The 15718-nt window shown below is 33.8% G+C and overlaps 1 protein-coding gene and 1 long non-coding RNA gene across 2 annotated transcripts; one reads left to right on the forward strand and one right to left on the reverse strand.

Annotated features, from left to right (window-relative positions):
* The first annotated feature begins 1942 nt into the window (after nt 1-1942).
* Nucleotides 1943-6335, forward strand: LOC133203596 (uncharacterized). Its single transcript, XR_009723421.1, has 5 exons — nt 1943-3071; nt 3585-3890; nt 4147-4311; nt 4630-4763; nt 4903-6335. It is a non-coding gene; the product is annotated as an uncharacterized LOC133203596 (long non-coding RNA).
* Nucleotides 3356-4915, reverse strand: LOC133203595 (ATP-dependent DNA helicase Q1-like). Its single transcript, XM_061339364.1, has 3 exons — nt 4607-4915; nt 4140-4287; nt 3356-3899 (listed from the first exon to the last, which is right to left on the reverse strand). The coding sequence occupies exons 1-3, from the start codon at nt 4739-4741 to the stop codon at nt 3742-3744; spliced, it is 441 nt and encodes a 146-aa protein (XP_061195348.1). The 5' UTR covers nt 4742-4915; the 3' UTR covers nt 3356-3741.
* Nucleotides 6336-15718: the final 9383 nt, after the last annotated feature.

The following is a 15718-nucleotide window of genomic DNA, read 5'->3' on the forward strand; positions in this document are numbered from 1 at the left end:
TTAAGAGGTAAGTCCATGTTTTTAGCTCACCTGAGCTGAAAGCTCAAGTTAGCTTTTCTGATCACCTGTTGTCTGTCGTCCGTCCATCTGTCTGTCTGTCCGTCCATCTGTAAACTTTTCACATTTTCAACTTCTTCTCAAGAACCACTGAGCCAATTTTAACCAAAGTTGGTACAAAGCATCCTTGGGTGAAGGGAAGTTTAAATTGTTAAAATGAAGGGCCAACCACCCTTACAAGGGGAGATAATCAAGAAAGAGAAAAATAGGATGGGGTCATTAAAAAATCTTCTTATCAAGAACCACTGGGCCAGAAAAGCTGAAACTTAAGTGTAAGTTTCCTTGGGTAGTGTAGATTCTAAATTGTTCAAATCATGGCCCCGGGGGTAGGGCGGGGCCACAATAGAGAATCTAAGTTGTACATTGAAATGTATAGGTAAAATCTTTAAAAATCTTCTTCTCAAGAACCACAGGGCCAGAATAGCTGAAACTTATGTGGAAGCATCCTTGGGTAGTGTAGATTCTAAATTGTTCAAATCATGGCCCTCGGGGGTACGGCGGGGCCACAATAGGGAATCAAAGTTTTACATTGAAATATATTGGCAAAATCTTTAAAAATCTTCTTCTCAAGAACCACTGGGCCAGAAAAGCTGAAACTTAGGTGGAAGCATCCTTACATAGTGTAGATTCTAAATTGTTCAAATCATGGCCCCCAGGGGTACGACGGGGCTGCAATAATTATTACAATGGAGTGGGGGTCTGGTGAAGAACAGCAGGGCCAAACGTAACTCAGGTGAGCATTGTGGCCCATGGGCCTCTTGTTTAAGAATGTGTACTGTTTGTCATCAATCATTGTAAAAAATGTCTTAAGTGTTCCTTGGAACACTTTAGTTAATTTATTGCCACTGATAATTTTTTGTGTCCATTTTTCTTTGTTTTCAGCCTTCTTCATTTCAGAATGGAAATGATTGGGATGTTTGGTGTTTTCTGTTTACTAAACCTCATTAAACCATACTTTGTGAGCATGACTTATAGAATAATTATGTCATGAACCTTAGTATGGATAATTGGGTTTTTCATTTTCTCCAAAAAGTTCATCATTTGGTTGTGTTTTCCACTAATTGTAATGACTTTTACGATATTGGTTCTTTGCCCTAGAGTAAGTAAATGTTTAAAAAAAAAATTGCTAATTACTCTTTCAATGAATTGGGAAAATATTCAACTATTAAATAGTATAACTTCCTTGATATTAACTTTATTGAACTGCAGCTTTTCTTACAACATGAAACATAACATTGCTGCTCTTATTTTGATATGCAAGTAATTTTCTTCATGTTTAATATTTATGTGCACTAAATTTGTGTTTAAGGTTCATGTTAGATTTCAACGCCTGGGAGTAACTTTATCTCACAGTGTAGCTCTGAAAGTTCAAAGACAAATTGGTGACCAATATATTAAAGACCTTGTAGATGCTATCCCGTCTGATTGGGGACAACGTAAACTTTATGGTTAAAGTCAGTCACCAGCGACACATTTCATCAAAACGTATGGAAAACTGGTTTGCATCTGCTGCCATTATTCAGCATGAAGAGTTTGAGAACCTACCTGACAAGGGACCTCAAAGACAAGTCCTGGATATTCCAGCTGAGGACTTTCTACCATCACTAGCAGACTGGAATGTTATTCATAAGGAGTATGTTACACTAACATAAAGTGTGTTATGCAAATTTTGCAAAGAATTTGCTGGTTTCAAAACATTTGTTGATGAAATGAGACAGGAATTCATTCCTCATAATTATGATGCGACAAAAAACACTCTGTTGTCCCACTACCGGTATTGCCAAGAAATGAACAGTGCGACACAGATGTGATAAAGATTTCAGATTCATATGAAGAAACAGTTGCAGAAGTGTTCAGGGCCAGTGGCAGAGAAGTCGACGACAAAACCAGAGTACACATTGGAGGAGATCAACTTACTAGAGAACATTTTTCAGGAGCAAAGAGACTTCGAAAAGATGCTGTTAGTGGAGAGGATGGTTTTGAGCACCTCTCTCCCATTACGTTTGAACTTTTCCATTTTTGACCATTGCAAAGAACTTGCAGTGTCTTTAATAGGCAGTTACATAGTGTCTGCAGCTCTGGAGTATTTAGGGATGGACAAACTGGATTATGTGCCAATCAAACATTTTATACCAAGTTTGGATGAATTATTATAAGTGAATATGAGAAGAAGATGTCTCTTGTGCATTCATTAGAAAATTTCATTGATGCATACATTATAAAAGATTCAAAAGATTTACTCCAGGAGCAATCTTCTACTGTACAGTTTATTCAAATACAGGTACAAATGCCAAATGGAAGTCCAGTGAATATTCAGCTGCCTCTTTTGACAAAATCTGAGCATATGCAAGCTTCACCAGATCATATCATGAACTATGCACTTTGAATCTTAGAACTAGGACTTGCATTTAAAGGCCTTCAAAACAATATTAAAATTCCGAATAGAGACAGGTTTATACCACTCATGAAGCACTTAATGTATATTCTAAAGGGCCACAATGATAATTCCAAGTATGCACTTGAAATTTTGCGCTTCTTGGTCCAGCAGCAGTGCACATTTGATGAGAAGACAGCTTACCAGTCTTTTTTATGGTCTCTTTGTCAACAATTATAAAGAAAAGTTTGATTCTTCAATTCCTGCAGACCTACAGATGGAACACATTGTGAGACAAATTAAAGGTCACTTGAAAGCTGTCCATTCAAATAAACAGACACTGCCATTGCAAAGAGAACAGCTGCCTTTGCTGGCATGAAAAACATATCAGCATCTTTTGATGATTCCTCTGATGTTATTGTACGTTCTCAGAAGCACAAAATTGTTTTTTCACACTCTGATGAATGCATGATTATCAGTGACTTACAGAAGCTTAAACCTTTCCACTTTAAAGATGGACGAAAGTTACAATCATTTCCCAAACCTGTCCAGAGTCCCTTGAGTCATCTCAATATGCAGAAATTGAAGTCATGGATTCGTGAACACCAGTACAACCTTCACCATGAAGTAAGAAATTAAGGTAAAACTTTATGAAAACATAAATACAGTAAAACATTCTTATAGTCAAGTCCCATGTACCTCAAAATTTGCTTTGATAAAAGAATTATTTGCTATATCAGTGTATATCCTAGTTAATTAAGAAATAAGTTATTTTGAAACTTTGATAAAAAAGTCATTATATTAAGTGTAAATTTGTGTAAGCTTGTTTGCTGTAACTGTGTTTTACTGTTTTTAAACTTGAGGTTTGTTTATAAAGAGCTTCACATAATTAAAGAAAAAAATCCAAAAACAAAGAAGTTAAACTTACATATATTATAACAGTACTGTAAACTGAAATATGTTTATTCAAGCCAATTTTAAAAACATAGTTTATCTTAAAGACAAATCAATGACCTGTTTTATTAAACAACATAAAGACTTTGCAACTACTGGGGAAATTTGAAAGTCTTGGGTCGGTTCCTCCTCTGCAAGGTGTAATTTAGGAAAGCGAACTAAATGTTCAATACACTCCAAGCTTTACTTCTTCTTTCAGATCTGAGGAAGTCACAAAGGAAGTTAATGCAGATCTGAGAACAGACTTGTCTATCTCCGAATCCTTTTCAGCTGACTCAGAAGAGGGGCAAGAATCCTCACATACATCACAACAATTTTGAACAACAGCAGTAGATTCTGTAAATCCAAAGTGGGACTTAGAAAAAAACTCGCCTACAAAGTGTGTCATTCCTGCAATACTCCTTAATTTCCTTTGAAATGTTTAGACACCCCAAGTCACTGCTATTGAAGTACAAAATGGCTTCACACTGCATTTCACTGTTTTGTCCACCACGGCCAATATGCTGTATGTATGCTAAAAGTATAAAATTGAAATATAGAAGGAAAGTTTTTAAGTTAATATGGAGCAAATTATTTTAAATATTACTATCACTACAATATGTTAATCATTATCACAAGAAATTAGTTTCCATAATGTAGAACTAAATTCTGCAATATACATGTGATATATTGTAGGTTACCTCCTACTTCTGATATTATTCCATCCACACTGTCAAGCATATGATTTAATTTTTTTATATTGTAGAAAATTTACCTTCCAGATTTTGGGGAGGACAAGCATGAATCACCTGAGCTACATAACGCAGGTCTACCCCTATCCCTAGTGCTACTGTAGCAATAACAACTTTCAGGGGACTCTCTATGGGATCCTTTGCCAAATTCTTAAATATGATATCTTTGAGCTGAAATTCATTTATTATAATTGAGTAAGTTAAATTGAAATCTGTTGGAATATGAAAACAGAAATCCAGCATACATAGATTTTCCAGACTCTATATATACTTTTGTGGCAGATAATACAAACATTTGCTATGTAAATATTGACTTGATTGTCTCAGTTTTATCAATAGATCTTTGCATATGACTGTTAATTAGATTAAAGATCAACATAGGGAATTTGATGACTTTTACATGTATCATTTATTCAGTTGAACTATAAGTGATCTGTTGTTTTTCTATCAAAAGAAATCAAACTCTATGTAGGTATGAGACAATATTCACCTCATCTCCTTTTTCCAAAGCAGAATGTAACATGACTACCCTTAGATTCTCTGCACATTTGTGTCCATCACCACCATACATACTGTCTCGAAGGATTCTCTCGGCAAGTTCAAACCCGTATCCCACCCAGTCCATGCTGCCACAGCAGTAAATCAGTGTAAGAGGATAATCCTGAGTTTTCTGTTTTAGTTCATAGAAAACAGACTCAAACACATAGTCAAGAGCCTTTTTCACAGATTTGTTTTTCCCAACACCAGGTCTCTTTTTTATAATTAGTTTGATGTTTTCCTTTGTAGGAACTGTGAGTCATCAGTAGGTGCTGGGCAACATTTTTCTGGCCATCTTTTGACAAAGTAGCACTTAATCCCAGCACTTGAGCATCCGGTACAACAGCTCTTAATTGCTTAATTTCTCTGAAAACTGGACGGAATTCCTCCCCCCAGTCTAGAATACAGTGTGCCTCATCGACAACAATATATGATTTCTGTTGACAGGAGCGTAGAGCTTGATATACAGCTTTGTTGCCAATGATGTTTTCAGGATGAGAAAATATATATGTGCAAGTACCTGATGCAGTTTTGTCAATATCACTTTCATTCATTTTGTTTTTTAAGCAAATGCTGGTGTATTTCGCAAGTTTATTCAGTTGCTGCTCTATAATGATGTTAAGGACATTGGCAAGGTTCCTGGTTATCGTATAGAATTTTTCAAGAACTCTTGAGTAGGTTTAAAAGTACTAAATAGGCTATATTCTTGACCTTTTAACCTACCAATCCAACCTTCTTTTTTAGATTTTGTGAAATCGATGTTTTTACACTTCTCAATGCATTTCCTATGTAAAATGTTGATAAAAGGGACCTACATAATTTTTCACCATAATATTTTTCCAAAACCCACTTATTTCATACAGTTTTTGTATTATATACATTATTGTATCTTCATTTCCTATGACTTCTAGAAATTATGGCTAAAAATTATATATCGGAACAAAACATGGATATACCGGCACCGATCATTATTTCTGAGTTGCTTCCCTTAACAGCTAAAATTGATCAAGAGACTGGTTGATTGTTTTTATCATGTAGTTGACTTAATTGATTGAAACACATTGTAACAAAAATATTGGCATTGTTTTATTTTTATTTTTTATTCGTAGTTACTAAATGCTGCTTCCTTCACACGACCTAGCTAAGAACTGTTCTCAGTCGGCCTACCTTTCAGCATATGTCACATATTTGCCCTTCCCAGCATACTGAGCACAACTATCGTAAATGACGACCTATTGGCTCTTTGTCCCTGAATACAATGTACAACAAAGTCATTTCTACTTTTCTTTCTTGCTGTATAGATGATTCTACCCGTTGAAGGAAGTAATCGTGCTTTTGTTTACCTCTGTAACATACGCTTTATTGGTTTCCACCGCTTAGAGAATTCTACACGGGAGATCACTCTCAATCACTATGTTATAAGTGAAAAAACCCATGTATTAAACCTTCTTTCTCCGGAAAACCTTGACTTGCCAATGTCCTTAAGGAGTTCAATAATTAACACAAAAGCATCCAGCTTAGTTTCTTCTTTGTAAGCTACATGTATAGGTAAAAATTCATATATAAGACTTTTCCTAAAACCGGTCGGCAACATACATACCACATCTGTCTGTTCATTAATTTTATTTACATTTATCTTGTGTGTGCTAATCTAATGAACATTAAAAGCTATTATACCGAAATATTCTTAAACAGTGCAAGATTACTACCAGTTCTTTCAAAGGAAAGCCAACAACAGGAATTGAACCTGTTCCTCTATCGTAAAGATACGAAAGCATGCACCAGTACACCATGTTGGCATTTAAAACAAGCATTCTGAGAGTATTGCATTAGCAATACTAGTCCCCTACCGGCAAGTGTAATCTGGTTCCCGTTAAGAATTGAAAATGCCATATTTCCGTCAAAAATTAATGAAGCGGGACGAAATGCAAACTTGATCTATAACTAATCAAGGTAAAGCCACATACCAAAAATCAGCTCAATATCTACAAGCGTTTAGAAGAAAATTGTGGAAAACCCGTAAAAATTGAAAAGGCCGTAATTCCGTCAAAAATCAATGAAGCAGAACGAAATGCAAACTTGATCTGTAACTCATCAAGATACACTCACATACCAAAAATCAGCTCAATATCTGCAAGCGTTTAGGAAAAAAGTGCGGAAAACCAAGTGGGACAGACTGACAGACAGACAGAGGGACAGACAGACAGACAGACAGACGGACAGACAGACAGACAGACGGATGGACAGACGGACGGACAGACTCAGAGGAAACCTATAGTCCCCTCCGGTTTCACCGGTAGGGGACTAATTAAAGATCTGGTAGCCTTGGAGAGTAAATATTGCATTATTCACTAGTTTAGGGAAGTGCACTGCACAAGTCAAGAAAATAACCTTTTTTTCTATTTTTGTATATATATGTTTTTTTCATCAGAGGATTTAACTCATTAATAACTCAACAGTAAACTCAATATAGCACTTGGACACAAGTAGTCCATCCCAGTCAGTTACTAGAGGTACTGTAAACAAGCTCATGAAATTACCACCCCTACCTCCTTCCCGCTGCATTAAGTTTTAAAGTGCCAATTTACATATTTCTAAGAAACTGCTTTAAGAACCCTCTCTACACTGCACACTAAAGAGTTCTGATTCTATGGTATTTTTCTGCAGTTAGAGTGATCTGCCCTTAGATCTCAATTCCAATAAATTGAAATTTACAGTATATTATACTCAATTTGTAATCAATTTAGTATTCTTAACATTTTAAAAAGGCCCAGATAAATGAATTGAACACTTTATTTGCTGTGTGTATTTTCTCCACGGAAGTAAAGTACTAAACAAAAGTGATTTCTGTTCATTGATACTTTGTCGTCTCTGAACATTTTTCCTGGGGAGCAAATATTGCCACGTACCGTACATTGAAAATTAGATAGATAAGCTCAATATTTACACCTTGATTCAATTTTCTCAATGTCCAAATAAAACCTATTTTGCACTGGTGTATAGAGAGTCCTTAAGTAAAGTTTGTGTATTTAAAGTATGAAATTAAAATATTTCTATATAACCTGATATGAATTTTCAATTTTCTGTTGTCACTGATCTTGAATTTGCATGAATGACCTTAGGTCAAGGTCAATTATAAAATTTTAGTGTTTCTCCATTACAGAATCCTACTAATGTTATTATCCCCTCGCAATGAGTTGGAGGGAATATAGTAAAGCATTTGTGTGTTTGTTAGTAATACCCTTTCTGTTGTCATTCACACCATGCAGATTAACATAGCCCTCAATAAGCACCTATAATAACCATCACATTCTCTTACAATGGCCTCTCTTAGTCTTTGAAGAATATTTAAGGAATATCTATATATTTTTTTTTGTACTATGATGTAGTCAAGCAATTAGTTTGCATAATATTGTCAAATTACCACACAAGATAGGTGCTTGAACATAATTAATGATTATAAAACCCCAAAATCTGATGGATTTACCACATACTATATTTAAATTTACCAGCTTGATCTAAGCCTTGCCCACTTTTCCTTCTCTCTCCCACCCTGCACATGTATGTTTTATTACAATTGTAACCATGCATATTGATAAACCAGTAGCTTTATGAAGAATACATTTTTTGTTATTTGTAATTTTATTTTGAAGAAAGAAATTTGAAAATATAACTATTAATGTATAAACTTTAGGTATTCTTGTACAGTGGATCTTCAGATATTGGACGCCAGATATGTGGACTTCTGGATGCTTTTTCATGGAAATGGCATTTCATAATGGTCTGTCAATTCTGCTCAAAGGAGTATTCTTCTTAAGTATAGTAGTGTGGTCCCTTTTTACACCCTTGGTTTACCGGTTAAATATTAGCATATGGTATTTTGTTTGTTTTCACTGTGTATAACAATGTATTTTTAATTAAAACATAATTAAACATATCAAAAAATACAAGCCAATTTTTAACATCTATCGCACTAAAAAATGCTGGAACATTTTCCCCCGGTCAGACTACGGTTTCTCTATTACATGGAAATGGGCGGAGAAATTTAGATTAGAAACTATAATCGAAGTACTGTAAGTACTGATAGAAAGTGGCATAAATGATTTTGTGTTTAACGTCCCTCTCGAGAATTTTTCACTCATATTGAGACATCACTATTGCCGCTGGTGGGCTGCAAATTTAGATCTATATTCAGCACTCCAGGTCATTGAGTGGTGAGGGATCTTTTTCTGACCAGCACTTACTGCGACACGGGACCTCGGTTTCACTGTCTCCATGTCCCGCAGTGGGATTCGAACCCGCTACATAAGGATCGACTCCTTCATGTTCGTGACTCTAGAGCAAACGCTAACCACTGCGCTACACGGCGACTGGCATTGAATGAGATAAAATATTATAAGAATCTGTAAAATGATATGATGGAAATTATGAAAGTTTATTGCAATTTTTCATGATACATGTTTTTTAGTCAGTAAATTTGTATTTCCGAAGTATAATGAGGACATGTTTTAATTGGAGTTGTTAATTTATTGCATGAAATTTTCTGCATTAGGTTTATTATAAAATAAGGATTAAATAAAAAAAAAAAACTATCCCGAAATGCCAAAACGAAACTTCGATCATTTCAGTTTTTTTCTATATGAACTATTGTGGTTTACAGTCATAATTGCAAATTTAAAAATGAAAATATATTTAAAAAGGATGATGAACAGATTGAAATTATATATTCAAATAATGGATTTTGGGATGTTTTAGTATTTTCCCTCATAAATTAATGCTTAAAATGTGTCAAAACCAGTTTATCCTAAATGTTAAATCATAAGGGAATCAAGGTTCCTAATATACTCATGTAGTGACCGAAAATTTTTATTCCAAGATGCATGTTTTACAAAAATGTGTAATGAAATCGTGGTGTTTTGAAGTTAGAAATTTTGACTTTATAATTTCAAATCTTTACTCAGTGATCAATAATCAGATTTTGAACACCCCCCCCCCCCCCCAAAAAGAAAATTTGAACAATTTTTCTTAACTCATTGGAAAAGTTTTAAAAATTTTGAGTAGAATTGAACCCACAAGATTTTTTAACAAAAACTTACTTTTCATAAATTATGGTAAAAAGGGAAATGATGAATCACCTTTGGACATGTACTGTAGATTGTGCGACATAAATCATATGCTGAAAGATAATGCAATAGACTTTATCCTTGGATTCCCATCTTTCCCAAATTCCCTGGCTATAATTAACTTATTTCTAAAAGCTTGAAAGACTCCAGAAATTTTACAAAAATCTTACTTCTTTGTTTGATATATACTGTTCGAAAAGAAGAACAGAAAAAACAAATTATTTGTCTGCCTCTATTTCTCCATCGTCTCAAGCCTCGGTTAGCTCTCTTCAGAATGGGAGAAGATCGTATATTTTGGCCGTGGTTTGTGACGATGCTATTTCTCATACATAATCTTAATATGCACTGACCCTGCTTATTGCTGCTAGTCATTGCGAAATAAGATATTTAATTTGTGAACACATGCAGGAGAAGACTGACCTAAATTAAGACCACTGAATTCGCAAGAAAATCCTAATATTTCATGCATGTGTATTTTAGTACCTTTTTTCTTACACTTTTTAAAGGGTAAATTTTATTCGAGGCACGATAGAATTTTCAAATACAAATGAAGTATATTGTTAACTTTTCTCCGTCACAGTCTTTATAATTATAACTTTGATAAATTAGCATTCATTCAGTAGTTTTTCTGTCAGAGATAATAAGGCAAGGATTAATTATCATTTTTTTTAAGACAGAATCGTAATAAACTTTGCAAATTTTATGGCATCGTATCTGCCTCCAATAACTCTTTTATTAACTGATTATCGATAAGATGTCGTGATCTTTTTTTACCCGAATATATATATATATATTTCTAATATATTATCGTCAACAGATATTAGAAATTCAAACAATCAAAAGACATCGTAAAATTACAGTTAACTTTAAAAGTTTTATAATTGTATAAAAATTCTACGAAACTTTCAAATAAAACATTTATAAAACATGCAATACCGGAACAAGGAATGTGCAGTCCTCGAATTATACTGTACTTATGAATTGGAGAAATTTGGAGATCAATGCTTTCCTAGCAGGGAGTATCTCATAATTAGGGAGTATCAAATTGTGAATGTCTCGTAATTACCGTTTGTCGCATACATGTAACTAAGAAACCACCGTGCATGTATTTAGCAATTATAATTATTTGATTTCAAAGTTAAAATGTGAAACCATTATTCTCAAATATTTTTCCCTTAAATATTCTGACTATTAATAAATATTATTTAAATTTTACATTAACACAACCTTAAAAAAAGCTGTGTGATTTCTGTAGTTTGCATACGAATATACGAGACAGTCTGTGTACGAGTTAGTTATAGATCGATGTCATTTAATGAATATTCATGAAGGGAGAAATATCGATAGCGGCAAATATCAGGAATTAAGCTTTGTGCCCATCAACAAAATGTCTGTGAAATAACTTGAGAGTATTTGTTAACTATGTGCATTTTATTTTCAAACATCAAATCAATCTTATTTTCATTATTTTGACTCTGCAAAAATCGCCGCTAGGGTCCCCATGATTTTACACTGTTGTTATTTATAGCCCAAAAGTAGCAGCAATAGCCTGTGGCTATAAATAGCCACCGTCTAAAAAGAAGATCTTGGTATGATATTTTTCTTTTAAAGATTAATTATATGTTCAAGATTTACAATCAACTACAAATACAATTTTCTTTTTACAAAACTTTGGCAATAAAAGCTATAACAAGAGGAAGCAAACAAGTCCATATGCTGACTGATATAAAACTGAGTACATTTCAGCTGAGAACTAGCACGTTTACTGGGGGCATTTACCTGTAATCATACAAATCGACGTGGCTTGTTATGATTCTAAATAGGTCATAAAGGGATTAATCGCATGTAAATGAAGTCAGCAAAGAGATTCAAAATCTCAATACTTTTAATTAGAAAACATAGAGCACAAGGCTGTTCAACAAAGATATTTTCTGGGACCACTGGGACCGCTCAACCTTTACTCATAATATACACATTATATTTCAAACTCAACTCTGAACAAACCTGTGCTCGGTGTTTACGAAAGCTTTGAAATGTGTACCTGTCACTGATTTCTTTTGATATTCATGAAAATTAAAGGACCTTACCTTCAACGCGCAACTTGGTATGCTGCCTATATCTAGTGTTTGATATTTTTAGACTATGATTCGGATGATAAAGACATTAGTTAATAATAAAATTAAATTTTTAAAAATTTTAATAAACGTTCGAAATTTGACGAGTAACCAGGACCACAGACAAGAATTATTGAGACTTGTTCTTTCTTGAGCTGGGTGTCAACTGACCTTCCCGTTTGTTTTAATAGACAGTCACCTGTGACCTGTTAGAGCTATCAATGACTTGATGCAAGATTAATTATAGGTTGAAAGGTACGCATGTAGTCTCCCGCTTTTCTTACAATTGAACCTGATTAGTTTAGGATAATAATTTTTATTTACTATTAGAAAAGAGTTGTACACTGTAACTTTGGTTTTATGAGATGCTATGTACATGCAGATATGACTCCAGAGTTTTTTTAAATTTACAATCATTTGGGATGATTATATCCATGTAGCTTATGTATACATGTGCAGTTAATGTCACGTTAAGCAAGGATGAACTTTCATATTAAAATCAGATTCTATGGTTTGCTTTGCTCTACCAGTTCTACAGATACCTGATAGTTGACTAGGGGAAATTCATTCATTAGAAACTAGGTTGCAGAACTAATTAATATGGACATCCAATGTAATTTTATTTTAACAAGTGTTACTTAGCAGTACTAACATATAATTAAGTATTTAAACTATAAAACATATTGATATAAAGCAGCATTCTTCACTATTGCCAATGGTATGATAGGTCATAATGCTAAAATAAAGGCAATTCAGGTATCCAGACCGTTCACCTGTTAGGACGATTTTTGACAACGAAAGCATAAGGATAAATGAGGCTCTACTGTATTACTTTCATTTATCTATTATTTACACATCTACCTGATGATTACAAAAATGAAAGTACTTTTTTTTATTATAGTTACATTAAAAATTCATTTTAATTTCTTTTGTTCAATTCATGTATATACAGTCAAACCTGTTTTAAGAGACCTTCCAACGGAGAAAGGAAAAAAGGTCACATATGACAGGTGGTCTTTTAATACAGGTTGCTTATTTTCTGCAGTGTGCAGATATACAATCCTGAATATATTATACATGTACGTGGAATGCATTTTATATCATGTACTGTATATGTGCACTTTTTAATAAGTACTGCTCAACTGTTAATGCTTGCATATTATGGGTACAATCATCATGTAAAATAAAATTTGTGTTTGATCTGCACTTGAGTCATATTGATTATTGGGAAATATTGAGTATCTGAAAATATTGAGATTTTTTAATCATTATAATAAAGCTGTTGAGATTTTCTTCCTATAATAGATTTTTTTTTTACATGAAAGTTTATAAAACTTTGTATGTTCTGCACATTACTAAGAATTTAAAACTGTACCCTGATTTTTGTTAATGCATTTGGTAACAAATAAAATTATGTTTATAACTGAAAATTTATTTAACATAATGATTTTTTTTTTAGGACTAAATTACCCTTATTGCGTGTTTGTTACTAGGTACTTCAATCATTTCAATTATCACCTGGTATGGGTGCTAGCTAGCGTTTGTTTTCATAACCAAACAGTGACACAATTTACTTAATATTTAAACATGTTGTATTTAGTTACTTGTATATTAAAAGCAAACCAGGCAAGTTTTATGGCTGAATGTCCATTTTGCCCTTATAGTACGAATTGATAATGGGATCGACCTCAAACGTCTGTTTTCAAAATGGTGCTCAAACAACGTGAATGTTTGTGGATTAGATTTCAATGTTTATTCAATAAATATCAAAACCACGTAAGTAAAAATATTTACCTTGTAATGTTGTTCTATTTGTAAAAGTCGCAGTATATAATTATTAAATGATAAAAACGTGTGTCTGTACAGATGTTTCAACCAAAAATGTAGCATGCTCGACCAAAATCGAAAATAGGAATCAGAAATTTTATTGTCGTTAAATCAAGGTACATTAAAAATGGTAGCAGGAATCACGGTCGCTGGTCACGTCTGACAGGTGGTCATTTAATACAGGTATAATTTATAGGGAAAAACGTTAAGAGGAATTTTTACGGTCACATATGGCAGTGAGTCACTTAATACAGTGGGTCGCTACGGCAATATTTACTGTATTACTTTGTTTACTATGATTAATTATCATATGTGAATAGCAAACAGGAATAACTTCTCAGTGGAGTACAAATTGCCTTACAATCTCAATAAAGGTTGTCAAGCACCTGGACACTTAACCCAGTGGTCCACAATTTCATGAATCTATTAAAAACACCCTTACTGACATAAGAACATTTTTCTGCAATCACTTTCTATATCTATGCCAAAGAGCATTGTACATTAATCTGGAACACAATTTTCTGACCAAAAAGTTTCTCCCTACAGTATTGCGAGTAATGCCGTCTCCCTCCGTGAGTGTGTGTGTGTGTTTGTCAATCTCTCTTTCCTTTCTCAAGTAAATATTCGTCAAAACAATATATCGATGACAATATATGCCGACCTTGACTGTACATATTGTCGCTGACGACAATATGTGCTAGTGCTTGACTGTACATTTTGTCGTCCATTATGCTGTAGGAAAATAAGGCTCATCTCAGTACATATTGTCGCCGGCAACAATATGTAGTCATGGGCGACAATATGTGCCGTTTGGGTAGATACATGTTGTCCCCAATGACAATATGTACAAAAGGACAATACATGTATGTACCGTCAAAAGAGCCCTGCTATTACACTAGAACGCCAGGACCATAAAAATCATAATTTGTTGGAGACAACCTTGTTCACGGTAACTATGCAATTCAATTGTTTGCTTAAAATCAAGGAGCAGAGAAGACATTTTTCAAAGAAAGCATGATTTTTCACTATATAATCAATAGAGGCCACCCTAACATCTCAACACCTAACCAAGGGGCCATAAAATTCACCATTTTGAAAGAGACACTCTGCTCATCATTAACATGCATTTAGTATATTGTTTTCTTAATACCAATGGATGCAAAATATTTCCAAAAAAATATTAATATTTATTTACTTTATATTCAATAGAGTTTTATCCAAACAAATCAATCATGACTGTGAAATTTGAAAATATTTCATTTCCTTTTTCTATCAGTTTCCATATGATTTTAAAATTAAGAAAGTTGAAAAAAAATACCTCTACAATGAATGACAGATCATAATAAGGTAAAAGTGTTTGCATGTGTGGTGAGATAAGAAGTGTGTAAGAAATATTCATGCAAGCATTGACACTTACCATTTTACACTCTAAACACCAGCAGCTACTCTAGTTTTTGTGGCCCTGAATCTTCCCTTTAGAACAGTTCTTTTATATCGAGCTGAAAAAACAGTTCCTTGCTTGTCATAATCCGACAGTTAAGTCCACAACCTGCAGATATCAGACACCTGGTGCTCCGACAAAGCTCTGCTCTTCTCTACTACAAGGTACTCTGCCAGAGCTTGGACCTTGTCAAAGCCAGCAATATTGTCCACACCAACAGATTCCTGAAAGAGGTTGAGCTTAATAAATAATATTTGCTTAAATTCATTATTAATCCTGAATACTCAGAACACATTATTTGTGTAAAAATGTGTTACTATTACTGGCCAAGTCTTTCGTCACGGATGCCTGATTGTAAATTTGTTTAAAATTGGCCTTGTAAATTTATAATAATAAATCTATAACTAAAAATCTTACAAAGTCTGACCTTTAAATATTACCCCTGAACATGACCATCTTGTCTTAATTTGACCTTTGATAAAGCAACTCTACATTAAGCAACATCTAGATTTCCTCTCCCATACTCTACAAAAGCAGTCTTAATCTTTGACCAAAAGTTG

This window comes from Saccostrea echinata, unplaced genomic scaffold, assembly GCF_033153115.1.
Source record: "Saccostrea echinata isolate AGI-Se365-2 ecotype Australia unplaced genomic scaffold, CSIRO_AGI_Sech_v1 ptg000051l, whole genome shotgun sequence".
Taxonomy (NCBI): domain Eukaryota; kingdom Metazoa; phylum Mollusca; class Bivalvia; order Ostreida; family Ostreidae; genus Saccostrea; species Saccostrea echinata.

Bases quoted from the DNA above. Each gene is read 5' to 3' on its own strand.
- LOC133203595 (XM_061339364.1), bottom strand. From the start codon at position 4,741: ATGGACTGGGTGGGATACGGGTTTGAACTTGCCGAGAGAATCCTTCGA. The intron at 4,288-4,606 runs GTGAATATTGTC...AATGAATTTCAG, and splicing joins CTTTGGAAAAAGGAGATGAG to CTCAAAGATATCATATTTAA. The intron at 3,900-4,139 runs GTAAATTTTCTA...TTATACTTTTAG, and splicing joins TCCTCCCCAAAATCTGGAAG to CATACATACAGCATATTGGC.